The sequence below is a fragment of the Petromyzon marinus genome, chromosome 48 (genome assembly GCF_048934315.1).
Source record: "Petromyzon marinus isolate PM22_M1 ecotype Great Lakes invasive population chromosome 48, UKy_Petmar_22M1.pri1.0, whole genome shotgun sequence".
NCBI classification, from domain to species: domain Eukaryota; kingdom Metazoa; phylum Chordata; class Hyperoartia; order Petromyzontiformes; family Petromyzontidae; genus Petromyzon; species Petromyzon marinus.
In genome coordinates this window covers 8425384-8453281 of record NC_133714.1, presented here as the reverse complement: position 1 = coordinate 8453281, position 27898 = coordinate 8425384, and the positions used below count along the sequence as shown (strand labels likewise).

The following is a 27898-nucleotide window of genomic DNA, read 5'->3' as shown; positions in this document are numbered from 1 at the left end:
GACTCGGGTTCGATTCCCGCTCACGGTCAACACCGGTGACGATTATGTGAACCGGTCTTGGATCTCCCTTAGGTCCACTCAGCCTCAAATCCTGGTTACGATGTGTAAACATCGCCGCTGGGGAGACAAAGGCAGCCAGGCGCGGTGCTGACCACCCACCCCCTCGTGTGCCGTGCCGGCCTTCATAGGTGCTGCTCGCTAACAGCACTTGCCCCCAATCGACTGTTACGGCTACACGGGGGATCTTTGTTGCATGCATGCCCCGTGTCTCCTTGACCACCTTCTGCAGACATCTTCCTCCACGATGACCTCACGGTGAAGGTCGGAGACTTCGGTCTGGCCACGGTGAAGACTCGGTGGAGCGGCTCCCACCAACTCACACAGCCATCCGGATCCATCCTGTGGATGGTGAGCGAACTCGCTCGCTCACCGGTCCCCTGTTCCGTCACACAAAGATCTCTCATGTAGCCTACACGGTAGCATGGGGGGGGGGGGGGAGCGGTGGTGTAGTAGCGGTTAGCGCTACGAAACACGGCGACCCGAGTTCGATCCCCTCTCGTGGACAACACCAGCGACGATTATCCGAGCCGGTCCTGTGCCTCAATTTTTGTCTGCTTGGTCTTAAATAAGTACCTATGTATGCACGTTGAACTTATTTCACATCGTACATAGCCAGACGTGCTAATCAGAGGTGGTACCTGCTGCGGGTGTGTAAATACCCCCACTGGGGAGACAAAGGCGGCCGGGACATAGTTCTGGCCCCCGTCACCCACCGTGTTCCGTGTGGGGCTTTGTAGGTGCTCGCTAACAGCACTTGCCCCAGCAATGTAATATACATATTCTCGGTTCTTTCGGTAAAGTCACGTTCAAGGGAAACAATAAAAGAATAAAATATATATATAAAACAATATACTGTATGTGTTACAGTCGAAACGTCGTGAGAATTTTATTGTTTTATATATATTTTATTATTTTATTGTTCCCCTTCAACGTGACTTTACCGAAAGAACCAAGAATATGAATCGCTGCAGTCACGAAAGCTTTAAATCAAAATGTAATATACGTTGAATTTCTAGATTTGAAGCTTTCGTGACTGCAAGGATCCATACTCTTTGGTTCTATTCGGTAAAGTCATGTAGGTAAAAATAAAATAACAAAAAAATCACGAAAATTCGGCCTTCATCAGTCCCTTCACCTGATGAAGGCCACTTGTGTTGTGGCCGAAGCGTCGTGATTTTTTTTGTTATTTTATTTTTACCTACGTGACTTTACCGAATAGAACCAAAGAGTACGTTGAACTTCTTTCGCACGGTACGTAACCAACCGTGCGAATCGGGGGGGTGCGAAACAACAAGCCTACGTGAGGCTATAGGGAGGGGCGGCGGTGGTGGTTCTTCGTGTCGTACGCAGGCCCCGGAGGTGATCCGCATGGAGGAGGAGAACCCGTACACGTTCGAGTCGGACGTCTACGCGTTTGGGGTCGTGCTCTTCGAGCTCATGTCCGGCCAGCTGCCGTACTGCCACATCAACAACCGAGACCAGGTGCGGTGGCCGCAGCGGCGGTAGCAGCTGCACCTCCAATAGGAGTAGCAATAGCGCTCGTACCGACACCAGCGGGACCAGCAACAGCACCAACAGCAGCAGCACCACCACCAACAGCGCTTTACACCCAAGCTGATACCGTCACCACTGCCACCAACAGCACCAACAGCAGTAGCACCACCAACAGCACCAACAGCAGTAGCACCACCAACAGCAGTAGCACCACCAACAGCACCAACAGCAGTAGCACCACCAACAGCAGTAGCACCACCACCAACGCTTTACACCCAAGCTGACACCGTCACCACTGCCACCAACAGCACCAACAGCAGTAGCACCACCACCAACAGCACTGACACCATCAGCAGTTGCAGCGTCAACTCAAGCAGCAGCAGCAACAGCAGCTGTATTGTCTACACACTCGGCGATGCTGCATTTGCCCAGTGGTCCTGCTGTAGAGAAAATTACGATCGCATGACACTGATATTATTTAAATTCCGGAGTGGAAATGACACCATTTCACGACGCGTAAGGGCCCGGGTGTAGTCACGGGCGGCTGAAACTGCGGTCTCGAAACCAGCACCGCAGAGGTGACGGCTCAGCGCTCTGACTGCCTGAGCCACCCAGCCACTGCTGCTGTTACCTGCTCCGCCGCGGGTTGTGCTGCACACACACATACATAGGTGGCGAAGTTGACAAATCATGGTGTCACCGAGTTTTTAGGCTTCCTGTGCCGTGCTGTGTGGCTTCAAGCTCTGTGGTTGGGTGACAGATCATCTTCATGGTGGGCCGAGGCTACTTGAGCCCTGACCTCACCAAAGTCCGGAGCAACTGTCCGAGGGACATGAGGCGTCTCATGGCCGACTGCCTCAAAGCACATCACACCGACCGGCTGCTCTTCCCGCAGGTACCAGCTGCGCGTGCGTAAGGTAACCACCGCGGCAGGTGTGTGTGCGTGTGTGTGTACGTGTGTGTGTGTGTACGTGTGTGTGTACGTGTGAGTGGGGTAAGTTGGTTTGTGCGGAGAGTTGGTGCGGCGGTTAGCGCGCTGCGCCGCCGAGTTCATGGCCATCGCCCAGTGATGATTGTCTAAACCGGTCCCGGGACGACCCCTAGGTGGACTCAGTACTCAGATTGAGTACTGACTGCGGTGTGTAAACATCGCCACCAGGGAGACAAAGGTGGTCGGGAGTGGTGCCGGCCCCTCACGTCGTGCCGGCGTTCATAGGTACTCGCTAACGGCACTTGCTCCAACAGTCTGTTAAAAGCTATGTAGGGGGATCTTTGTCTTTGGTAAGTTAGTAAACCTACGTGTTGATGTGTACGGCAGTAATCCTACCTTTCTGCTGCAATGGCCGTTATACGTCTGTTAGCGTCACCATGTCACGTCCACTGTGTCTTCACCGGGCCGTGTGTGGTGACCTGGTCATGTAATCGGTGCATTTGGTATTCCTGCCGTTTTTTTTTTAAATTACACAAATGTAACTCACGGGAAAGCCAGACCGAGTTGTAGGACCCTTTTCAGAAGGCTCCTGCGTTGGGGTTTTTATTTGAAGATGCTCTCGGCCAACGACTGAGCGTTCATTGTACAAGTTGGAGGGGAGCAGAGCTTCCCGGGGGGGGGGGGGGGCAACCCTCCCCGTGCAGATGGAAACGGCTGGCATTCAGTCAGGAGAGCGTCGCAACGTTCGTGGCCGTGATCCGCCCACCCTCGGCGCCGCCGCCACCTCGCGCACGGCGCTGGGTCACCGCAGGCGGCCGCGCGCGGCAGCGACAGCCACCACCGCGCGAGGTTCCATCGCCGAGCCCTCGCTTGGGCGATAAGCGTGGCTCGTTTTGTAAATGCGCCGCGTGATGCGGTGGCCCCTCCCCCCTTGCCCCTTGCCCCTCCCCCCTTGCCCCTCCCCCCTTGCCCCCTTGCCCCTCCCCACCCACCAACGCAGATCCTGGCGTCGATAGAGAAGCTGGCGCATTCGCTGCCCAAGATCCACCGCAGCACGTCGGAGCCGTCGGTGGCGCGCGCCGGCCTGCACGCCGACGAGCTGGCGCTCTGCCTGCCCTCGCCCAAGACGCCGCTCCACCCGGCCGCGTACAGCGGCTTCACCTGGCTCTCGCCCAACACCACCGTGTGGTAGGGCCGGCCCGGTGCCTAACGCCGGCAGCGTGGTGCGGCCGATGCCCCCGCCGTCCAACACCGCTAACCGCCGCCGCCGCCGTGTTGGCGAGGCCCGGCCAAGCGTCCCCACCGGGTACGGCGCGGTGGGGCCGGCGTGCCGCGCGACACTCCCAACGTCGCCCGCCGACGCCGCCGCCGTGTGGTAGGGCCGACCTCCCGTTTGACACCGTCCCCACCGTGTCGGTGGGGCCGGCACAGGGGGCACGGCAGCGCCCAATGCCAGGGCGTGGGCGGAGAGACTTGGGGGTGGGAGGCACGGGCCCCGACACAGCCTCGTGGCAGGGACGGGAAAGAACGCGGCGCTCGGTAGCATCGTGTGGCAAGAAGGGACGGCAGCAGCAGCCAGCGCGACCGTCTCGTTGCTGGTGGGGCTGGGTCGGGGGCAGCGCTGCACGCATCGTGGAACGTCCAGCACAGCCGTGGCGGCGGCGGCGGCGGTGAGGGTGGCGGTGGGGGTGGCGGTAGCGGTGGCATTTGAAGTGACTTGACAGCCAGCCACCACCGCACGCGCGCGCACTGCACCGCCCGCCTCGTCCGCGTTACTCCGTGGCATCGTGAAGGCGTGTGTGACAGCCCGGCGCGAGTCCCGTGGGGGCAAACCGGGGTGTGGACCGGAGCGAGGACGGGAGTGTACTACAAGTGTCTGCCGGAGCGTGTGAACTCCTAAGGGTGGGACGGCAGGAGCCGACCCGGAGCGTGGTCCGGAGTGGCGGAAGTTTGGACCGGAGTGTGGAGCGTGGGACTGCAGCACTGACCAGAAATACGGACCCGGAGCGTGTACCGGAGCACCGACGGTCGTGGGTTGTCAACCGTGTGGATCAGAGAGTGCTTCCACCAAACGGCTTTGGCCCACCTGGCCAAACCGCACGCGACGGTGCCGCCCACGCCGATGCCGCCGTCCGCACGTCCGTTTTCACCGCTACCGATGGTCCGGACTTTGCGGGGCGTGGGGGAGGGGATAAGGGCTTAAAGTTGGTGGGAGAGTTCGACCGAAGTCTCGAGGTTTTAGTGGTCGGAGCGACAGCGTTGACGTTCGTTTGAGGATGGTGCTGATTATTTGATTGTTGCGGTGCGATTTACACTGCCTCCTTACTGTTGTGCGTCGACGGTGAAGGTTGTTTTGTGTCCGCGTGTTTGCACGTGTGTGTTCATAGTATTATTATTGTTGTTGTTGTCGTTACCCTACCTGCTCCATCGGCCAAGTGCTGCCTCAACCAACCCTCAAGGAGGAGAACCTTCCCCGCCCCCCACACCCCCCCCCACACCTCTATCCCCAAGGGAGGAGAGAGAGGGAGACACGGGGCCAGGTGTGGGTGGAGGCGCGTGAAGACAGGGAGCCACCGGGGGGAAGGGTGTAAGCCAGTAACTTGCAGCTCTCGTACCGTCGGCGTGGCGAGGGCGGCGACGCTTTGTCGCGACTCTCTCCGGTGTGACGCTCGCGGGCGGAGCGGCTGGGGGGCGGGGGGGGCGGGGTGCCCGCCGAGCGTCGATCGACGCGACGTCCGACGTTCCGCGCTCCACCTGCTGGGAGCTTCTTCGGGGCGAATCGAATTTGATTTAATTCGGTTCCTAACCGCTCGTGGCACAACCGCGAGAAACGTCGGCAAGACGGATTCGGGAATCCATTCGCTTTCATGACCCCCCTCCCCCCCCCCCCCGTGTCTTTTTAAATTTGTTTTTACCGCCTCGTTCCTATTGTTGTTTGCCTTTTTTTATATTACCATCATCCTATCCCATTTGCACAGTTACCCTCGCCGTCAGCCGAAATCTAACATTAGCGTGCAATTTCCGTGTAACCTGTATAAATTGTAAATAACCTTCTCGCCGATTTGTATCGGCACGAGTCGTTGTGTGCCTACTGCCCAAGCCCCATGGCGTCCCAGACTCTCCCGACGACACGTCACGTGGGGGGACTCCGAATGGCGCGCCCGGCCGAACTCGCCGCCGTCTCGCGTCGCCGTCGTCGTCGCGTTCCCCCGGCGATGTCACCGCGCCCGGCACGGCACGCTTTGCCCGTCGCCTGATCGCGCGCACCAGAGCCGCTCCGTTGTTCCTGTTGGGTTGCACCCCGCGCTAAACACGCCGTCGGGCTGCGAGCGGCGGCGGCGGCGGCGTCACCCGCCCGCCTGCCGCCGCCGCCGCCGCCGCCGCCGCTCCGCCTGCCGCCGTCACCCACGCCGCTCCGCTCGACTGCGCACGCCGGGGGTGGAGCGGGCGAGGAGGAGCGCCCCCCGTGTGCTCCCACCGACAGTTGCGGGCGGAGCGGTCGCTCGTGAGCGTGGAATAAAAGCGGTTGCATGGATCCGTTGTCTGAGTGGAACTTGATCGAACCGGCTTGGTTAGGGTGCAGGTTTAGGGCTGCGGTTAAGCCCAGCGTTGGGCTGTGTTGGGGTTGGAGTCTAGGTCAGGGGCGATGGTTTAGTGCAGGGGTCGGCAACCAAACTAATGAGAACCATTTTTTTTAACTCGGTAAATAACTCAATATTTCACTGCAGGTGAGGGTGACACGATGGTGCTAAAATAAATAACGTCAGGAAGCAGTCCTTAAAGAGGCGCATGCGGCTCCGGAGCTCCAGGTTTGCTGACCCCTGGTCGAGGCTCATTCTTTACTAGGTTACGGTTAGAGTACGGGGCGGGGTTAGGGTCATAGTTCGGATTGGGGCCAAGGTTTAGCCTCATTTGCTGGGTTAGGGTTAGAGCAGTGTTCTTCACAGATTTTCTTTTGCTGATGAGACCTCATCAGTGTGAGGGCCGCCAGACATTCGATAAACCATTGGGGTTTGACAGCAGTGCGATGACGATGGGGTGGTGTTTTCACTCTTTGTGTATTGTAGGGGGCAGCCAGTGGCCATGGGGCTTTGCAATGAAGAACGCTGCGGTAGAGAGAGTGGGGCAGGGTTATGCTGGGCTTGGCTACCGTTGGAGCAGGGCTGGGGAACGTCCGGCCCGCGTGCCGTATGAGGCCCACGAAATCATTTGGTCTCTGGCCCTGCCAAGGAAACCGCAGGCGGGACTCGAAATTAAACAAATCTAGGAGCAAACCTGGAAAAGCAGTTGCGAGTAACAACATCGTCACTACCAGCTAACATCATCAGTACCAGCTAACATCGTCAATAGCAGCCAACATCAATACCAGCTAACATCATCAATACCAGCTAACATCGTCAATACCAGCTAACATCATCAATACCAGCTAACATCAATACCAGCTAACATCGTCAATACCAGCTAACATCATCAATACCAGCTAACATCATCAATACCAGCTAACATCATCAATACCAGCTAACATCATCAATACCAGCTAACATCATCAATACCAGCTAACATCGTCAACACCAGCTAACATCATAAATACCAGCTAACATCGTCAATACCAGCTAACATCATCAATACCAGCTAACATAGTCAATACCAGCTAACATCAGTACCACCTAACATAGTCAATACCAGCTAACATCATCAATACCAGCTAACATAGTCAATACCAGCTAACATCAACACCAGCTAACATAGTCAATACCAGCTAACATCATCAACACCAGCTAACATCATCAATACCAGCTAACATCATCAATACCAGCTAACATCATCACTACAAGCTAACATCATCAACACCAGCTAACATCATCAACACCAGCTAACATCATCAACACCAGCTAACATCATCAACACCAGCTAACATCATCAACACCAGCTAACATCGTCAACACCAGCTAACATCGTCAACACCAGCTAACATCATCAATACCAGCTAACATCATCAATACCAGCTAACATCATCAATACCAGCTAACATCATCAATACCAGCTAACATCATCAATACCAGCTAACATCGTCAACACCAGCTAACATCATCACCACGACTCGCCAAAGAGAAGCAGTTCCAGCCATCATCGCATTAGGGGCGAGTTGATTAAATGTTTGACCAAATATAACGGGCTAATTTTTAGGTTGGTAATTTTGTATGGCCCGCGAATGAAGTTATAAATAAAAAGGTTCCCCACCCCTGGGTTATAGTCAGGACCACACACAAAAAAATCTATGAAACTGATCCTTTTTAATGTGCATGTTTACTGCTCTGAGAACACAACATTTCTGTGCACTGTTTTAAGAAGAAAAAAATCCTAAACCACAACGCCCACGGAGCACAGCCTCTCACCGGGAGCCACAGAGAGGGTGAGACTTCACGGGGTACGTACGTACGTATGTGTGTACGTTGAACTTCTTTTGTACCGTACGTAACCCACCGTGCTGATCGGAGGTACGGGGGAAGGACAACAAACTAAACACAAAACAAACTAAACACAAAAACAGCGGAAGACCTCTGCCAACTCGGGACCCTCTCTCTCACCCTTAGAGACAGAGAGTGGCTCTCTCTCACCCTTAGAGAGTGGCTCTCTCTCACCCTTAGAGAGTGGCTCTCTCTCACCCTTAGAGAGAGAGTGGCTCTCTCTCACCCTTAGAGAGAGAGTGGCTCTCTCTCTCTCTCTTAGAGAGAGAGAGAGGCTCTCTCTCACAAACCGAGAGAGAGAGAGGCTCTCTCTCACAACCGAGAGAGCCTCTCTCGAGGGTGTGAGAGAGAGAGCCCTCGCGACAACCAAACGGGCGGCACTTTAATTTCCCTTCGCTTGCCACTCGCTCCCCAACAAATGTGTCCCTCAACCCACAAATGTGTCCCTCAAACCCAATCCCTCGCTGGGTATCGGGAGGCGTCTCCGCGGTGCTCGAGGACTAGGGGGGGGGGGGGGGGGCTGTGGGTCTAAGGGACTCCAAGGGATCACAATCACACGTCGCACGGAATATCCTTGTCTACCGGGGGCAGTGGCGGCGGCAGGGCAGGGCTGGGGCAGCAGGGCAGCACGCGGCAAAGCCGAGCCAGGCGGGGCAGCCTGGACAGGTCCAGGGGGAGGTCGTAGCAGTTCTGGAGTTCGGGGGAGTAGGCGGAGGCGTCCGAGCCGTCGGTCTCTCCGTGCGCGCGTCTCCACGCCTCCAGACCGCGCTCCTCCGACGAGCCTGCGAGACACCGGCGGGCACGGGGGAAGAGACATCGATCGTGGGGCGTGGGTGACGCCAACACACGGGCCACGGGGGAGGTACCCGGGGGTTGAATCGCCCCCAGTGGCTTGAGGGCGCACGGTGGCATGGGTTGTCTATGCCCATGTCTCGGTGCCATGGGCGAGGGTTGCGTCGATAGGAATCGTAACTCAACACAGCGGCTGAGCGATACACGGCCGAGGCTGTGTACAAATGGCGACACAGGCATGAGCCAAAGACAAAGATCCCCCGCGTAGCCTTGAACAGACTGTTGGGGCAAGCGCTGTTAGCGAGCACCTACGCAGGCCGGCACGGCACACGAGGGGCTGGGTGGCCAGTACCACGCCCGGCCACCTTTGTCTCCCCAGTACTGACGTTTACACACCGCACCAGGTCATCATTTGAGGCTGAGTCCGATATTCGGCACCGCTTTTGGTCCTGAGCGAGAATCGAACTCGGGTGGCCGGCTTCGTAGCGTGGCGTGCTAACCTGTGACGTCACTTCCCACTGACCAACAGAGACACGGAGAGAGAGAGAGACATCAGCTGTGACGCCGCTCCCCACTCACCAACAGAGACACAGAGAGAGGGAGACATCAGCTGTGACGTCACTCCACACTGACCAACAGAGACACGGAGAGAGACATCAGCTGTGACGTCACTCCCCACTGACCAACAGAGACACGGAGAGAGACATCAGCTGTGACGTCACTCCCCACTGACCAACAGAGACACGGAGAGAGAGAGAGACATCAGCTGTGACGTCACTCCCCACTGACCAACAGAGACACGGAGAGAGACATCAGCTGTGACGTCACTCCCCACTGACCAATAGAGACACGGAGAGAGACATCGACTGTGACGTCACTCCACACTGACCAACAGAGACACGGAGAGAGAGAGACATCAGCTGGAGAGAGACATCAGCTGTGACGTCACTCCCCACTAACCAACAGACACGGAGAGAGAGACATCAGCTGTGACGTCACTCCCCACTCACCAACAGAGACACGGAGAGAGAGACATCAGCTGTGACGCCGCTCCCCACTGACCAACAGAGACACGGAGAGAGACATCAGCTGTGACGTCACTCCCCACTGACCAACAGAGACACGGAGAGAGACATCAGCTGTGACGTCACTCCCCACTGACCAACAGAGACACGGAGAGAGAGAGAGACATCAGCTGTGACGTCACTCCCCACTGACCAACAGAGACACGGAGAGAGACATCAGCTGTGACGTCACTCCCCACTGACCAATAGAGACACGGAGAGAGACATCGACTGTGGCGTCACTCCACACTGACCAACAGAGACACGGAGAGAGAGAGACATCAGCTGGAGAGAGACATCAGCTGTGACGTCACTCCCCACTAACCAACAGACACGGAGAGAGAGACATCAGCTGTGACGTCACTCCCCACTCACCAACAGAGACACGGAGAGAGAGACATCAGCTGTGACGCCGCTCCCCACTGACCAACAGAGACACGGAGAGAGAGAGACATCAGCTGTGACGTCACTCCCCACTGACCAACAGAGACACGGAGAGAGAGAGAGAGAGACATCAGCTGTGACGTCACTCCCCACTGACCAACAGAGACACGGAGAGAGAGAGACATCAGCTGTGACGCCGCTCCCCACTGACCAACAGAGACACGAAGAGAGCGAGAGACATCAGCTGTGACGTCACTCCACACTGACCACCAGAGACACGGAGAGAGAGAGAGACATCAGCTGTGATGTCACTCCCCACTGACCAACAGAGACACGGAGAGAGAGAGAGAGAATCAGCTGTGACGTCACTCCCCACTCACCAACAGAGAGACGGAGAGAGAGACATCAGCTGTGACGTCACTCCCCACTGACCAACAGAGACACGGAGAGAGAGAGAGACATCAGCTGTGACGTCACTCCCCACAGACCACCAGAGACACGGAGAGAGAGAGACATCAGCTGTGATGTCACTCCCCACTGACCAACAGAGACACAGAGAGAGAGACATCAGCTGTGACGTCACTCCCCACTGACCAACAGAGACACGGAGAGAGAGAGAGACATCAGCTGTGACGTCACTCCACACTGACCAACAGAGACACGGAGAGAGAGAGAGAGACATCAGCTGTGACGTCATTCCCCACTGACCAACAGAGACACGGAGAGAGAGAGACATCAGCTGTGACGCCGCTCCCCACTGACCAACAGAGACACGGAGAGAGAGAGAGACATCAGCTGTGACGTCACTCCCCACTGACCACCAGAGACACGGAGAGAGAGAGACATCAGCTGTGACGTCACTCCCCACTCACCAACAGAGACACGGAGAGAGAGAGAGACATCAGCTGTGACGTCACTCCCCACTCACCAACAGAGACACGGAGAGAGAGAGACATCAGCTGTGACGTCACTCCCCACTGACCACCAGAGACACGGAGAGAGAGAGACATCAGCTGTGACGTCACTCCCCACTCACCAACAGAGACACGGAGAGAGAGAGACATCAGCTTTGACGTCACTCCCCACTGACCAACAGAGACACGGAGAGAGAGAGATATCAGCTGTGACGTCGCTCCCCACTGACCAACAGAGACACGGAGAGAGAGAGACACATCAGCTGTGACGTCACTCCACACTGACCAACAGAGACACGGAGAGAGAGAGACATCAGCTGTGACGTCACTCCCCACTCACCAACAGAGACACGGAGAGAGAGAGAGAGAAACATCAGCTGTGACGTCGCTCCCTACTGACCAACAGAGACACGGAGAGAGAGAGAAACATCAGCTGTGACGTCGCTCCCCGACTGACCAACAGAGACACGGAGAGAGAGACATGAGCTGTGACGTCACTCCCCACTGACCAACAGAGACACGGAGACAGAGAGACATCGGCGCTGTGGAGACGTGCGTGCCCGAGTTGGGCTTCGTCGCGGTCCACACCGACCCCTCCGCACTCACGCACCGGGCACCGTGTTGTCCAGGATGAAACCCAGGGCTCCACCGACGAAGGTGCTGGTGGTGAGCAACACCTGTATCACCTGGTCCAGCCCTGGCACACCTGTGTGGGAGGGATGGGCGGGGGGCGGCGGGGAGGGTGGGTGGGGGGAGTGCCAGTAAGGACGGACGTGTGTGTGTCATCGTGTGTGTGTGTGTCATCGTGTGTGTGTGTCATCGTGTGTGTGTGTGTCATCGTGTGTGTGTGTGTGTCATCGTGTGTGTGTGTGTGTTTGTCATCGTGTGTGTGTGTCATCGTGTGTGTGTGTGTCATCGTGTGTGTGTGTGGTGTCTCCTGGCCAAACCCCAATTGGCGGAGCCAGGAGAATGACTCTCTACCCTCGGGGCTCCTCCAGAAACAACGAAAAGCCACTTCGTGTGGCCACGTGGAATGTTCGAACGCTCACTGCGGAGGAGAGGCTGCCACTCCTCTGTCGGGAGCTGGTCCGGTACCGCCTGGATCTCTGTGGCATTCAGGAGGTCCGGTGGACCAGCTCTGGCTCCTGCCACCATGAGGGGTGGACAGTCCTCTATTCGGGGCAGCAGACTGCCAAACAGCAGGGTGTGGCTCTTCTTTTGAACAAAGGAATGAAGGGGGTGTGGGAGCGTGGCCGTGAGGTGTGGGAAGCTGTAAGCCCCAGGCTACTTTGGGCTCGCCTTCCCATCAACGGGAGGTGAGGAGTGGTGGTCATGGTTACTTATGCCCCCACCGAAGACGAACATCCGTGGAGGGATGCAGGCAAAGCCGATGAGTCAGATGCCTTCTATGATCTCCTGTCACAGGTGCTGGTGAAAGTGGCCCCTCGGGATAGAGTTATCTTGTTGGGTGACTTCAATGCCCGAGTTGGTCATGATACTGGCACCTGGTCTGGAGTGATTGGAGGGCATGGGCCAGATCAGCTCAATAACAACGGTAGGAGGCTGCTAGATTTTTGTGCAGCCCATGGGCTTGTAATTACCAACACGCTGTTCCGGCATCGGCGCATCCACACAACATCATGGATGCATGCCGGGTCCAAGCAAGAACATCTGCTGGACTACATAGTGACGGACCAGCGGATGCGAGCCCATGTCCTTGACACCAGGACCTACCGTGGAGCTGATCTGCCCTCTGACCATCGACTAGTCATCTGTAAGATGCGCCTGCCATTCTTCCACTCCGGTGGTGGGTGTACACCCAGGACCCCATTCCAACCTAAAGTGGCCTGGTCTCAGTTATCTGATGAAAGTTGCAAGCGAGAATTTCATCATCGCTTGCGGCTGGGGTTGGCATCGTCCCCCACTCCTCCGGATGTCGAGGGTAAATGGGCGAGGTTTAGGACTGTCACTCATGCAGCTGCAATGGCTGCTTTGGGTACGCGGTCCAGACCTCCCCAGAGACCCTGGCTGACAGAGGAGGTGTTCAGGATGGTTGAGAAAAAGCGACAGGCCCACTGTCATCGGCTACAGAATCCCACGTCAGAGAATGAGGAGGCTTACCGCAGCCTTCGCTCGGAGGTTCGGAGAGCCATGAGGCGCTGCAAGGATGGGTGGTGGTCGCGGGTTGCTGAGGAGATGGAGTCTGCCTCAGTGGCCCGCGATCACAAATCTCTATTTAACGCCATCAAAAAAGTAACCTGCAGCGCCACACCTATTACCATCATTAGGGGAAAAAACAGTGATCCAATCTCCGACCCCCAGGAACAGGTTTGCAGATTTGCTGAGCATTTCTGTGAGGTCCTGGGGGAGGGAAAATCCCTCAGCCAGGAAAACATCGTGGCACAAAGTGAGGATGACCCTGCTGAGGCTGCGATGCCTCAAATATCGTAAGAAGTCACCCCCTGTGAGTGGCTGGCTGAAGTGCCATCTGTTAAGGAAGTACTGAAGGCGATCCGGAGTCTGAGACCAGGAAAGGCAGCGGGCAGAGATGATCTCCCAAGTGAAATGCTGAGGGAGGGTGGCGTTTGTGCACAGACTGCCCTACATGACATCATAACAACAGTCTGGACCACTGAACAGGTTCCGCAGAAGGGGAACCGCACAGACTGTAACAACTACAGGGGCATCTCACTCCTCAGTATGCCGGGAAAGGTCCTGGCAAGGATTATTCAACATCGCCTTGCCAGGCACGCTGAGGAGGGGCTTTCGGAGCCCCAATGCGGTTTCAGGAAAAGGCGGTCCTGCACAGATGCCATATTTTCTGTCCGTCTGCTACAGCAGAGGTGTAGGGAATTCCAGCAAGACCTACATCTCTGCTTTATTGACCTGGTCAAGGCCTATGATACCATCAGTAGGCCTGGGCTCTGGGTTGTTCTTCGTGCTTTTGGAGTACCTGACCCTCTGCTCACGATCATTAAGGACCTTCATGATGGTGAGCGGGCCCAGGTAAAACTACGTGGCAGGGAGTCAGAGCCATTCCCTGTACACCTTGGGGTGCGACAGGGATGTCCTCTGGCTCCCACATTATTTAACATCTATTTTGACCATGTAGTTCGTGAAGCCTTCAATAGTTGTACCGGGGGAATCTCCATATGGTACAGATATAATGGGAGGCTGATCGATGCCCGGGTGCGGTCAAGGGATGGCTCCCTATTGCTCAACCACGTTATGTATGCCGATGATTTGGTAATAGCTGCTCATTCAGAGGAGGAGTTGGAGACGCTGCTGCTGAGACTGGAGCGTGCCACTAAGAGATGGGGCCTTACCATCAGCCCCACCAAAACTAAGCACCTGCCTGGGTATTTTGTACCATCGAACACTCCACCCCCACAACTTCCAATCGATGATGGGGCAGTTGTGGAGAGAATGAAGAGTTTCCCATACCTGGGCAGTGTGCTGATGACCGGCTCCAGTTTAACAGCAGACGTCTCACTCCGAATCAGTCGAGCGGCAATATCTTTTCATCGGTTGCGTAACGCTGTGTGGAAGCTACCTGGTCTGTCGCTCCGCACTAAGCTTCGGGTCTTCTCGGCCACGGTCATTCCCTCCTTTCTCTACGCTTGCGAAACGTGGACCCCCCTAATGGAACATCTTCACCAGTTAGAAACATTTAGGCTAGCCTGCCTACGATCCATCCTGGGTTTAACCAGGCTGGATTGTGTGAGGAGCTCACAAATCCTCGAAAGATCTGGGCAGGGTCCCATCGGTGAGCTCCTCTGGCAGGCAAGGCTGCGTTGGCTGGGTCATGTAGCCCGCATGCCCAGCCACCGCATGCCAAAACAGCTTTTGTTCGGCTGGATCGAGGGGGCTAAACGGGCGCGGCACGGGCTAGAGAAGAGATGGAGTGATGTGGTACAGGAAGACGTGGAGCTGAGTGGACTTGCCGATGACTGGTACCAGCGGTGTCAAGATCGGCCTCTGTGGAGGAGGCTCGTGAAGGACGCTGCTGGGCAGTTGGAGGCAGTCGCCCTCCAACAACAACGGAGGGCGGAGGAGCGACACTCACAACAACGAGCGAAGCGCTGGGTGGCTAAAGCACAGCAGGTTGGCACAGTAGGGGGCACAGGTGGTGCATCAGCCAGTCATCCCAATCAGTCGACCCGTGTGTGTGTGTCATCGTGTGTGTGTGTGTCATCGTGTGTGTCATCGTGTGTGTGTGTGGAAGTGGTGGTGCAGCGCTTAGCACGCTTCGCTACGATCCCGCCGACCCGGGTTCGATTACCGCTCGTGGCCAACGTCAGTGTACGATTATCTCAACCGGTCCTGGGCCTCCCCTAGGTCGACTCAGCCTCAAATGAGTACCCGGTGGGGTGTGAAAACATCGCCAGTCGGAAGACAGGTCGGCCGGGCGTGGTGCTGGCCACCCACCCATGCCGGCCCTTCACAGGTGCTACTCACGAACAGCACTCGCCCCAGCGGTCTGTGAAGGCCGCATGGGGCATGTCTCTGTGTTTGTGAGCGATTGGGTCTCACCGGTGGTGATGGACTCGGGGTTCTGCTCGAGCCAGGCCGGCACGGCGAGCCCAACGAAGAGAGAGAATCCGGCGATGAAGATGTTGCGGGGGGAGTTCATGTCGGCAAACTGTGCGGGGGTGGAGAGGGGGGCGAGGAGGGGAGGTGGGTGGCGTGGCCAAGAACTCACTCAACCCAGGGATCCCGACAGCACCACTGGTGGTAATGTACAGGCCTCCATCAATCCACTGCTAGACGAAGGGCTTCCCACGGCAGGTTGTTTGAGCTCGCTTACCCGTGCGGGACGGTGAAGGCGCGGAGCGGAGACCGCTGCTATCGCCGTGAAAATTCCACCGTCACCGTGCCGACCCCATCCCCTCCGTCGCCGTGGCGGTTCCACCCTTTGCCCGTCACCGTGGCGACCCCGTCCCCCCCCCCGCTCACCTGGAGGCTGGAGATCCCGACGGCGGTGATGACGCCGAACATGACGATGAGCATGCCGCCGATGACGGGCTCGGGGATGCAGGCGAGCAGCGCACCGGCCTTGCCAAAAACGCCGAGCAGCAGCAGCCAGAGCCCGGCAGAGAGGACGACCGAGCGGCTTCCAACCTGCGCCGCGGGGGTGGGATAGACACGGAGGCATGGGGGCGAGGGAGGAGATACGGGGAGTTAGAGACACAGGAAGAGCACAGGAGAATGTTAGGCTTGGAGCTACGTCCCCATGCTTGAGCAACCTCTACTCCTAGCAACCTCTACTCCTAGCAACCTCTACTCCTAGCAACCTCTACTCCTAGCAACCCCTACACCTAGCAACCCCTACTAGCAACCCCTACTCTTAGCAACCTCCACTCCTAGCAACCTCTACTCCTAGCAACCTCTACTCCTAGCAACCCCTACACCTAGCAACCCCTACACCTAGCAACCCCTACACCTAGCAACCCCTACTCTTAGCAACCTCTACTCCTAGCAACCCCTACTCCTAGCAACCTCTACTCCTAGCAACCCCTCCTCCTAGCAACCCCTACTCCTAGCAACCTCTACTCCTAGAAACCCCTACACCTAGGAACCCCTACTCTTAGCAACCTCTACTCCTAGCAACCTCTACACCTAGCAACCCCTACACCTAGCAACCCCTACACCTAGCAACCCCTACACCTAGCAACCTCTACTCCTAGCAACCTCTACTCCTAGCAACCTCTACACCTATCAACCTCTACACCTAGCAACCCCTACACCTAGCAACCCCTACACCTAGCAACCCCTACTCCTAGCAACCTCTACTCCTAGCAACCTCTACTCCTAGCAACCCCTACTCCTAGCAACCTCTACTAGCAACCCCTACTCCTATCAACCTCTACACCTAGCAACCCCTACTCCTAGCAACCTCTACTCTTAGCAACCTCTACTCCTAGCAACCTCTACTCCTATCAACCCCTACACCTAGCAACCCCTACTCCTAGCAACCTCTACACCTAGCAACCTCTAATCCTAGCAACCCCTACTCCTAGCAACCCCTACTCCTAGCAACCTCTACTCCTAGCAACCCCTCCTACTAGCAACCTCTACTCCTAGCAACCCCTACTCCTAGCAACCCCTAAACCTAGCAACCTCTACTCCTAGCAACCTCTACTCCTATCAACCCCTACTCCTAGCAACCTCTACTCCTAGCAACCCCTACTCCTAGCAACCCTTACACCTATCAACCCCTACACCTAGCAACCCCTACTCTTAGCAACCTCTACTCCTAGCAACCTCTACTCCTAGCAACCTCTACTCCTATCAACCCCTACTACTAGCAACCCCTACACCTAGCAACCCCTACTCCTAGCAACCCCTACTCCTAGCAACCCCTACTCCTATCAACCTCTACTCCTAGCAACCCCTACTCCTATCAACCTCTACACCTAGCAACCCCTACTCCTAGCAACCCCTACTCCTAGCAACCCCTACTCCTAGCAACCTCTACTCCTAGCAACCCCTAAACCTAGCAACCTCTACTCCTAGCAACCCCTACTCCTATCAACCTCTACACCTAGCAACCTCTACTCCTATCAACCCCTACTCCTAGCAACCCCTACTCCTATCAACCCCTACTCCTAGCAACCCCTACTCCTATCAACCTCTACACCTAGCAACCCCTACTCCTATCAACCCCTACTCCTAGCAACCCTCACTCCTAGCAACCCCTACTCCTAGCAACCCCTACTCCTAGCAACCCCTCCTCCTAGCAACCTCTACTCCTAGCAACCCCTACACCTATCAACCCCTACTCCTATCAACCCCTACTCCTAGCAACCTCTACTCCTAGCAACCTCTACTCCTAGCAACCCCTACTCCTAGCAACCTCTACTCCTACCAACCCCTACTCCTAGCAACCCCTACTCCTAGCAACCCCTACTCCTAGCAACACGTACACCTAGCAACCTCTACTCCTATCAACCTCTACTCCTAGCAACCCATACTCCTAGCAACCGCTACTACTAGCAACCTCTACTCCTAGCAACCCCTACTCCTAGCAACTCCTACACCTATCAACCCCTACTCCTAGCAACCTATACTCCTAGCAATCCCTACTCCTAGCAACCCCTACAAGCAACCCCTACTCCTAGCAACCCCTACTCCTAGCAACCCCTACTCCTAGCAACCCCTACACCTAGCAACCCCCACTCCTAGCAACCTCTACTCCTAGCAACCCCTACTCCTAGCAACCCCTACTCCTATCAACCTCTACTCCTAGCAACCCCTTCTCCTAGCAACCCCTACTCCTATCAACCCCTACTCCTAGCAACCTCTACTCCTAGCAACCTCTACTCCTAGCAACCTCTACCCCTAGAAACTCCTACTCCTAGCAACCCCTACTCCTAGCAACCCCTACTCCTAGCACCCTCTACTCCTAGCAACCCCTACTCCTAGCAACCTCTACTCCTAGCAACCCCTACTCCTATCAACCTCTACTCCTAGCAACCCCTACTCCTATCAACCTCTACACCTAGCAACCCCTACTCCTAGCAACCCCTACTCCTAGCAACCCCTACTCCTAGCAACCTCTACTCCTAGCAACCCCTAAACCTAGCAACCTCTACTCCTAGCAACCCCTACTCCTATCAACCTCTACACCTAGCAACCTCTACTCCTATCAACCCCTACTCCTAGCAACCCCTACTCCTATCAACCCCTACTCCTAGCAACCCCTACTCCTATCAACCTCTACACCTAGCAACCCCTACTCCTATCAACCCCTACTCCTAGCAACCCTCACTCCTAGCAACCCCTACTCCTAGCAACCCCTACTCCTAGCAACCCCTCCTCCTAGCAACCTCTACTCCTAGCAACCCCTACACCTATCAACCCCTACTCCTATCAACCCCTACTCCTAGCAACCTCTACTCCTAGCAACCTCTACTCCTAGCAACCCCTACTCCTAGCAACCTCTACTCCTACCAACCCCTACTCCTAGCAACCCCTACTCCTAGCAACCCCTACTCCTAGCAACACGTACACCTAGCAACCTCTACTCCTATCAACCTCTACTCCTAGCAACCCATACTCCTAGCAACCGCTACTACTAGCAACCTCTACTCCTAGCAACCCCTACTCCTAGCAACTCCTACACCTATCAACCCCTACTCCTAGCAACCTATACTCCTAGCAACCCCTACTCCTAGCAACCCCTACAAGCAACCCCTACTCCTAGCAACCCCTACTCCTAGCAACCCCTACTCCTAGCAACCCCTACACCTAGCAACCCCCACTCCTAGCAACCTCTACTCCTAGCAACCCCTACTCCTAGCAACCCCTACTCCTATCAACCTCTACTCCTAGCAACCCCTTCTCCTAGCAACCCCTACTCCTATCAACCCCTACTCCTAGCAACCTCTACTCCTAGCAACCTCTACTCCTAGCAACCTCTACCCCTAGAAACTCCTACTCCTAGCAACCCCTACTCCTAGCAACCCCTACTCCTAGCACCCTCTACTCCTAGCAACCCCTACTCCTAGCAACCTCTACTCCTAGCAACCTCTACACCTAGCAACCCCTACTCCTAGCTGCCCCTACTCCTAGCAACCCCTACTCCTAGCAACCCCTACTCCTAGCAACCCCTACTCCTAGCAACCCCTACTCCTAGCAACCCCTACTCCTAGCAACCCCTACACCTAGCAACCCCACTTCCTATCAAACCCTACTCCAATCAACCCCTACTCCTAGCAACCTCTACTCCTAGCAACCCCTACTCCTATCAACCCCTACTCCTAGCAACCCCTACTCCTAGCAACCCCTACTCCTATCAACCCCTACTCCTAGCAACCTCTACTCCTATAAACCCCTACACCTATCAACCCCTACTCCTAGCAACCCCTACTCCTAGCAACATCTACTCCTAGCAACCCCTACTCCTAGCAACCCCTACTCCTAGCAACCCCTACTCCTAGCAACCCCAACACCTATCAACCCCTACTCTTAGCAAACTCTACTCCTAGCAACCTCTACACCTAGCAACCCCTATTCCTAGCAACCCCTACTTCTAGCAACCCCTACACCTATCAACCCCTACTCCTAGCACCCTCTACTCCTAGCAACCTCTACTCCTAGCACCCTCTACTCCTAGCAACCCCTACTCCTAGCAACCACTACTCCTAGCAACCCCTACTCCTATCAACCTCTATTCCTAGCAACCTCTACTCCTAGCAACCTCCATTACTACCAACCCCTACTCCTAGCAACCTCTACTCCTAGCAACCCCTACTCCTAGCAACCCCTACTCCTAGCAACCCCTACTACTAGCAACCCCTACTCCTAGCAACCCCTACTCCTAGCAACCCCTACTCCTAGCAACCCCTACTCCTAGCAACCCCTACTCCTAGCAACCCCTACTCCTAGCACCCTCTACTCCTAGCAACCCCTACTCCTAGCACCCTCTACTCCTAGCAACCCCTACTCCTAGCAACCCCTACTCCTAGCAACCTCTACACCTAGCAACCCCTACTCCTAGCAACCCCTACTCCTAGCAACCCCTACTCCTAGCAACCCCTACTCCTAGCAACCCCTACTCCTAGCAACCCCTACTCCTAGCAACCCCTACACCTAGCAACCCCTACTCCTAGCACCCTCTACTCCTAGCAACCCCTACTCCTAGCAACCTCTACTACTAGCAACCCCTACTCCTAGCAACCTCTACTCCTAGCAACCCCTACTCCTAGCAACCTCTACTCCTATCAACCTCTACTCCTAGCAACCTCTACACCTAGTAACCCCTACTCCTATCAACCTCTACTCCTAGCAACCCCTACTCCTAGCAACCCCTACTCCTAGCAACCCCTACTCCTAGCAACCCCTACTCCTAGCAACCCCTACTACTAGCAACCCCTACTCCTAGCAACCCCTACTCCTAGCAACCCCTACTCCTAGCAACCTCTACTCCTAGCACCTTCTACTCCTAGCAACCCCTACGCCTCAACAACCCCTACTCCTCCTAGCAACCCCTACTCCTAGCAACCCCTACTCCTAGCAACCCCTACTCCTAGCAACCCCAACACCTATCAACCCCTACTCTTAGCAAACTCTACTCCTAGCAACCTCTACACCTAGCAACCCCTATTCCTAGCAACCCCTACTTCTAGCAACCCCTACACCTATCAACCCCTACTCCTAGCACCCTCTACTCCTAGCAACCTCTACTCCTAGCACCCTCTACTCCTAGCAACCCCTACTCCTAGCAACCACTACTCCTAGCAACCCCTACTCCTATCAACCTCTATTCCTAGCAACCTCTACTCCTAGCAACCTCCATTACTACCAACCCCTACTCCTAGCAACCTCTACTCCTAGCAACCCCTACTCCTAGCAACCCCTACTCCTAGCAACCCCTACTACTAGCAACCCCTACTCCTAGCAACCCCTACTCCTAGCAACCCCTACTCCTAGCAACCCCTACTCCTAGCAACCCCTACTCCTAGCAACCCCTACTCCTAGCACCCTCTACTCCTAGCAACCCCTACTCCTAGCACCCTCTACTCCTAGCAACCCCTACTCCTAGCAACCCCTACTCCTAGCAACCTCTACACCTAGCAACCCCTACTCCTAGCAACCCCTACTCATAGCAACCCCTACTCCTAGCAACCCCTACTCCTAGCAACCCCTACTCCTAGCAACCCCTACTCCTAGCAACCCCTACACCTAGCAACCCCTACTCCTAGCACCCTCTACTCCTAGCAACCCCTACTCCTAGCAACCTCTACTACTAGCAACCCCTACTCCTAGCAACCTCTACTCCTAGCAACCCCTACTCCTAGCAACCTCTACTCCTATCAACCTCTACTCCTAGCAACCTCTACACCTAGTAACCCCTACTCCTATCAACCTCTACTCCTAGCAACCCCTACTCCTAGCAACCCCTACTCCTAGCAACCCCTACTCCTAGCAACCCCTACTCCTAGCAACCCCTACTCCTAGCAACCCCTACTACTAGCAACCCCTACTCCTAGCAACCCCTACTCCTAGCAACCCCTACTCCTAGCAACCTCTACTCCTAGCACCTTCTACTCCTAGCAACCCCTACGCCTCAACAACCCCTACTCCTCCTAGCAACCCCTACTCCTAGCAACCCCTACTCCTAGCAACCTCTACTCCTATCAACCTCTACTCCTAGCAACCTCTACACCTAGTAACCCCTACTCCTATCAACCTCTACTCCTAGCAACCCCTACTCCTAGCAACCCCTACTCCTAGCAACCCCTACTCCTAGCAACCCCTACTCCTAGCAACCCCTACTACTAGCAACCCCTACTCCTAGCAACCCCTACTCCTAGCAACCCCTACTCCTAGCAACCTCTACTCCTAGCACCTTCTACTCCTAGCAACCCCTACGCCTCAACAACCCCTACTCCTCCTAGCAACCCCTACTCCTAGCAACCCCTACTCCTATCAACCCCTACTCCTCCTAGCAACCCCTCCTCATCCTCCTCGTCGTCCCTCCGCCACCTTGGTGATGCCGATGGCGGCGACGTTCTCGCTGTAGGAGGTGGTGCCGTTGCCGGTGCCCCAGGCGCCGGCGAGGAGGCAGCCGAGGCCCTCGAGGGCGACGCCGCGGTTGACGGCGTGGCGCGGCGGCGGCGGTGCTCCCGCCAGGCGGGCGCACGCGTGGTAGTCCCCCACCGACTCCACCACGGAGGACACCACGCCGGCCAGCATCCCCACCGCACTCGCAGCGCTCACGCTCGGGACGCCCCACTGGCCTGCCGCGGTGGGGGGCGGGGGGGGGGAGCGAGGTGGGGGGGGGGGAACGTGGGGTGGGGGGGTAGTGGGAGGGGGTGTGGGGCGTAGTGGGGGAGGGGGCGGGGGGGGAGTGGGGGTGGGTGGGGGGGAACGCGGGGTGGGGGGGGCGGTGGGTGGGGAGGGCGGTGGGTGGGGGGGTAGTGGGGGGGCGGGTGGGGGGTAGTGGGGGGGGCGGGTGGGGGTGGGTGGGGGGAAACGCGGGGTGGGTGTGGGTGGGGCGGGGGGGAGCGGTGGAGGGGGGTGGGTGGGGGGTAGTGGGGGGGGGCGGGTAGTGGGGGGTAATGGGGGGGGGCGGGTGGGGGGTAGTGGGGGGGGGTAGTAGGGGGGTAGTGGGTAGCGGAGGGCGCACGAGGCGAGCGGAGTGAGTGGTGAGAATTAGAATATCGATCGTGGAGAAATCCGATGAGCCGTGAAGCTCTTTAATCACACACGTGCAGTGAGCGGCGGCAGGGAAGCGCCCTGCACCACGAAGCCTTCGGCCGTAACAACTTAGGATCTGGTGCAAACTTCGGCGATGGGGAGACAAAGGTGGCCGGGCGTGGTGCTAGCCACACCCCACCCCCTTCACCCTCCCTCGTGGGCCGTGCCGGTATTCATTCACTGACGGCACTTGCCCCAACAGTCTGGATGAGGCTATATGGGGAACCTTTGTCGATATGATCGCCGTCCAACTCGACGTGCAATGCCAGAATAACGCAGAGCTGAGCGATGGTTGTAATGTACATTTCTGTTGCACCGAGAATGGCGTTATGTACCTCCGAATAGCACGGTTGGCTTCGTAGAGTGCGAAAGAAGTTCAATATACATACATGAGTCATGTAGTGTATGCTGCACTGCGCGATAGATGCAATAGAATACAGTGACTTTGTATGTCGTCATTATCAACCATGATCTATTCACAGTTGGATGAAGTCTGCCCCCCTGTTGACCCAGAGGAAAAAATCCACGTGACCACGGGGAGAACACGCAAACTTCAAATATACAGCAGGTAGGCGTCAAGGTCTGGATCGAACCCACGACCTCCTGTATACCAGGCGAGGTAGTTAACATCTCCTAGCCACCGTGATGATGGTGATGATGAGAGAGACACACAAACTCGAAATATACAGCAGCAGACGTCAGGGTCTGGATCAAACCCACGACCTCCTGCATACCAGGCGAGGTAGTTAACATCTCCTAGCCACCGTGATGATGATGAGAGAGAGAGACACGCAAACTCCAACTATACAGCAGGCGCCAGGGTCGGGATGGAACCCACGACCTCCTGTATACCAAGCGAGGTAGTTAACATCTCCTAGCCACCGTGATGATGGTGATGATGAGAGAGACACACAAACTCGAAATATACAGCAGCAGGCGTCAGGGTCTGGATCAAACCCACGACCTCCTGCATACCAGGCGAGGTAGTTAACATCTCCTAGCCACCGTGATGATGGAGAGAGAGAGAGACACGCAAACTCCAACTATACAGCAGGCGTCAGGGTCGGGATGGAACCCACGACCTCCTGTATACCAAGCGAGGTAGTTAACATCTCCTAGCCACCGTGATGATGATGAGACACACAAACTCCAAATATACAGTCGGCATCAGGGTCTGGAACGAACCTACGACCTCCTGCATACCAGGTGAGGTCATTAACATCTCGCAAATAGCATACAACCCGGGAGCCCACTCACTTTCTAAACAATCAATTTGACGTCTCAACTTTGAGTGTCTTCCCTAATCCACGTGCTCCTCTTTCTGTCTCTCAGTGTAATTCCGAGCATGCGTATCTCCACACTTACATCATCGTCACCGGATTATTTTCACTGCCGGATGAGGACCAAATGCGACGTTGTCCCGGACCTGTGCCTATCTCTTTCTGATCGTCTTCCCGACCTTGATTCTCTCCGTGCCTCCTTGCGCACTCTACCTGGGTAGGGCAGGTAAATCCAGGGAGCGCTGCCCATCGCCTCGGCCTTGAGGTCGGTGCGGGCCAGGTAGCCGTAGGCGTCGGGTTGGTCTGGCAGGCCCCCACACACAGTGAGCAGGTGGCACACGAGCCAGGCCAGCCCCATCCCCAACAGCACCTGGGGGTGTATACACACACACAGGGTGTACACACACACACAGGGTGTACACACACACACACAGGGTGTACACACACACACACAGGGTGTGCACACACACACACAGGGTGTACACACACACACAGGGTGTACACACACACACACAGGGTGTACACACACACACACAGGGTGTGCACACACACACACAGGGTGTACACACACACACACACAGGGTGTACACACACACACACAGGGTGTACACACACACACAGGGTGTACACACACACAGAGTGTGCACACACACACAGGTGTACACACACACACGGTGAACACACACACAGGGTGTACACACACACACACAGGGTGTACACACACACACACAGGGTGTACACACCACACAGGGTGTACACACACACACAGGGTGTACACACACACACAGGGTGTACACACACACAGGGTGTACACACACATAGGGTGTACACACACATAGGGTGTACACACTACACACACAGGGTGTACACACACACACACAGGGTGTACACACACACACACAGGGTGTACACACACACACAGGGTGTACACACACACACAGGGTGTACACACACACACACAGGGTGTACACACACACACAGGGTGTACACACACACACAGGGTGTACACACACACACACACACAGGGTGTACACACACACACACATGGTGTACACACACACACAGGGTGTACACACACACACACGGTGTATATACACACACACACAGGGTGTACACACACACACAGGGTGTACACACACACAGGGTGTATACACACACACAGGGTGTACACACCACACACACACAGGGTGTACACACACACACAGGGTGTACACACACACAGGGTGTACACACACACACACAGGGTGTACACACACACACAGGGTGTACACACACATACACACAGGGTGTACACACACATACACACAGGGTGTACACACACACACAGGGTGTACACACACACAGGGTGTACACACACACACAGGGTGTACACACACACACAGGGTGTACACACTACACACACACAGGGTGTACACACACACACAGGGTGTACACACACACACAGGGTGTACATACACACACACGGTGTATATACACACACACACAGGGTGTACACACACACAGGGTGTATACACACACAGGGTGTACACACCACACACACACAGGGTGTACACACACACACACAGGGTGTACACACACACACAGGGTGTACACACACACACAGGGTGTACACACACACACAGGGTGTACACGCCACACACACACAGGGTGTACACACACACACAGGGTGTACACGCCACACACACACAGGGTGTACACACACACACACAGGGTGTACACACACACACACAGGGTGTACACACACACACAGGGTGTATACACACACACAGGGTGTACACACACACAGGGTGTACACACACACACACAGGGTGTACACACACACAGGGTGTACACACACACACACAGGGTGTACACACCACACACACACAGGGTGTACACACACACACACAGGGTGTACACACACACACAGGGTGTACACACACACACAGGGTGTACACACCACACACACACAGGGTGTACACACACACACACAGGGTGTACACACCACACACACACAGGGTGTACACACACACACAGGGTGTACACACCACACACACACAGGGTGTACACACACACTTATGGAGGGCCGGCACGGCGCACGCGGGGGGCACACGGCCACCACCACGCCCGGCCGCCTTTGTCTCTCGAGTGGCGATGTTTACTACACGCCGCGCCAGGTACCCGTTTGTATGTATGTTGAACTTCTTTCGCACCGTACTTAGCCAAAGGTGCCAATTTGAGGTTGAGTCGACTTTGGAGAGGCCCGGGACCGGTTCAAATATTCGCCGCTATAATTGGGAATCCAAATTGTTTTTTGCCAGATTCATCGTGCGGCGCCCTTAACCACTGCGCCACCGCTCCCCACTGCCGCGCATACGCGCGCACAGACACGCATTGGCAGCACGTCCTTGTATTCTGACACCAGTGTAGAGTCGTCCTTCAGGATGCCCTGTGGGATTGCAGACTCAAGACGGAGACTGGGGTTGAATATTCAGGGCTGCTTGCCGTTTATTCACGCCAACACCCGCACTCCTCATCCCGTCGCGGGTCACTCCCTACTCCCTGTCTCTAGCCCTCTCTCCCGACTCCTTCGACCTTCGTCCAGGGTACCCCTTCCCGTACTCCTCCACCCGTAGCCTCCTTTGTCTCTCCGGCTAGGAGGAGGCTTTCTCCCTGCGCCCTGGCTCCTCCCCCTTCTACCTGGCTCCTCCCCCTTCTACCTGGCTCCTCCCCCTTCTACCTGGCTCCTCCCCACTAGCAGACGTCTCACTCTGTCTACTCCTCAACCTCCTCTCTCTCTCTTTAAAGCCCCTTTCTCTCTCTCCCCCCTCCTCTTCCGTCCAGGTTCCCTTTTATCCCCTGAGCTCGGGCTCCTCCCCCTTCTACCTGGCTCCTCCCCCTTCTACCTGGCTCCTCCCAATTCTACCTGGCTCCTCCCCCTTCTACCTGGCTCCTCCCCCTTCTACCTGCCTCCTCCCCACTAGCACAAGTCTCACTATGTCTACTCCTCACCCTTCCCCCTTTCTCTCTAACGCCCCTTTCTCTCTCTCCCCTTCCGTCCAGGTTCCCCTTTTATCCCCTTAGCCCGGGCTCCTCCCCCTTCTACCTGGCTCCTCCCCCTTCTACCGGGCTCCTCCCCCTTCTACCTGGCTCCTCCCCCTTCTACCTGGCTCCTCCCCACTAGCAGAAGTCTCACTATGTCTACTCCTCACCCTTTCCCCTTTCTCTCTAACGCCCCTTTCTCTCTCTCCCCTTCCGTCCAGGTTCCCCTTTTATCCCCTTAGCCCGGGCTCCTCCCACTTCTACCTGGCTCCTCCCCCTTCTACCT

The 27898-nt window shown here is 56.1% G+C and overlaps 2 protein-coding genes across 2 annotated transcripts in view; one reads left to right on the top strand and one right to left on the bottom strand.

Moving 5' to 3' along the window:
• LOC116952677 (serine/threonine-protein kinase B-raf-like) overlaps positions 1-6020 on the top strand; it is a 30356-nt gene extending 24336 nt beyond the window's left edge. The window contains exons 14-17 of the mRNA XM_032972256.2: positions 290-408; positions 1411-1542; positions 2315-2449; positions 3486-6020. Coding sequence (XP_032828147.2) covers positions 290-408; positions 1411-1542; positions 2315-2449; positions 3486-3677 — 578 coding nt within the window. The 3' untranslated portion in view covers positions 3678-6020. The remainder of the gene's footprint in view (positions 1-289; positions 409-1410; positions 1543-2314; positions 2450-3485) is intronic.
• A 1747-nt stretch (positions 6021-7767) lies between these two features.
• LOC116952678 (solute carrier family 23 member 1-like) overlaps positions 7768-27898 on the bottom strand; it is a 40208-nt gene continuing 20077 nt past the window's right edge. The window contains exons 7-12 of the mRNA XM_032972258.2: positions 24805-24961; positions 22598-22851; positions 16064-16228; positions 15641-15749; positions 11718-11813; positions 7768-8735 (exon numbers count right to left, since the gene is read on the bottom strand). Of these exons, the coding sequence (XP_032828149.2) occupies positions 8506-8735; positions 11718-11813; positions 15641-15749; positions 16064-16228; positions 22598-22851; positions 24805-24961 (1011 nt within the window). The 3' untranslated portion in view covers positions 7768-8505. The remainder of the gene's footprint in view (positions 8736-11717; positions 11814-15640; positions 15750-16063; positions 16229-22597; positions 22852-24804; positions 24962-27898) is intronic.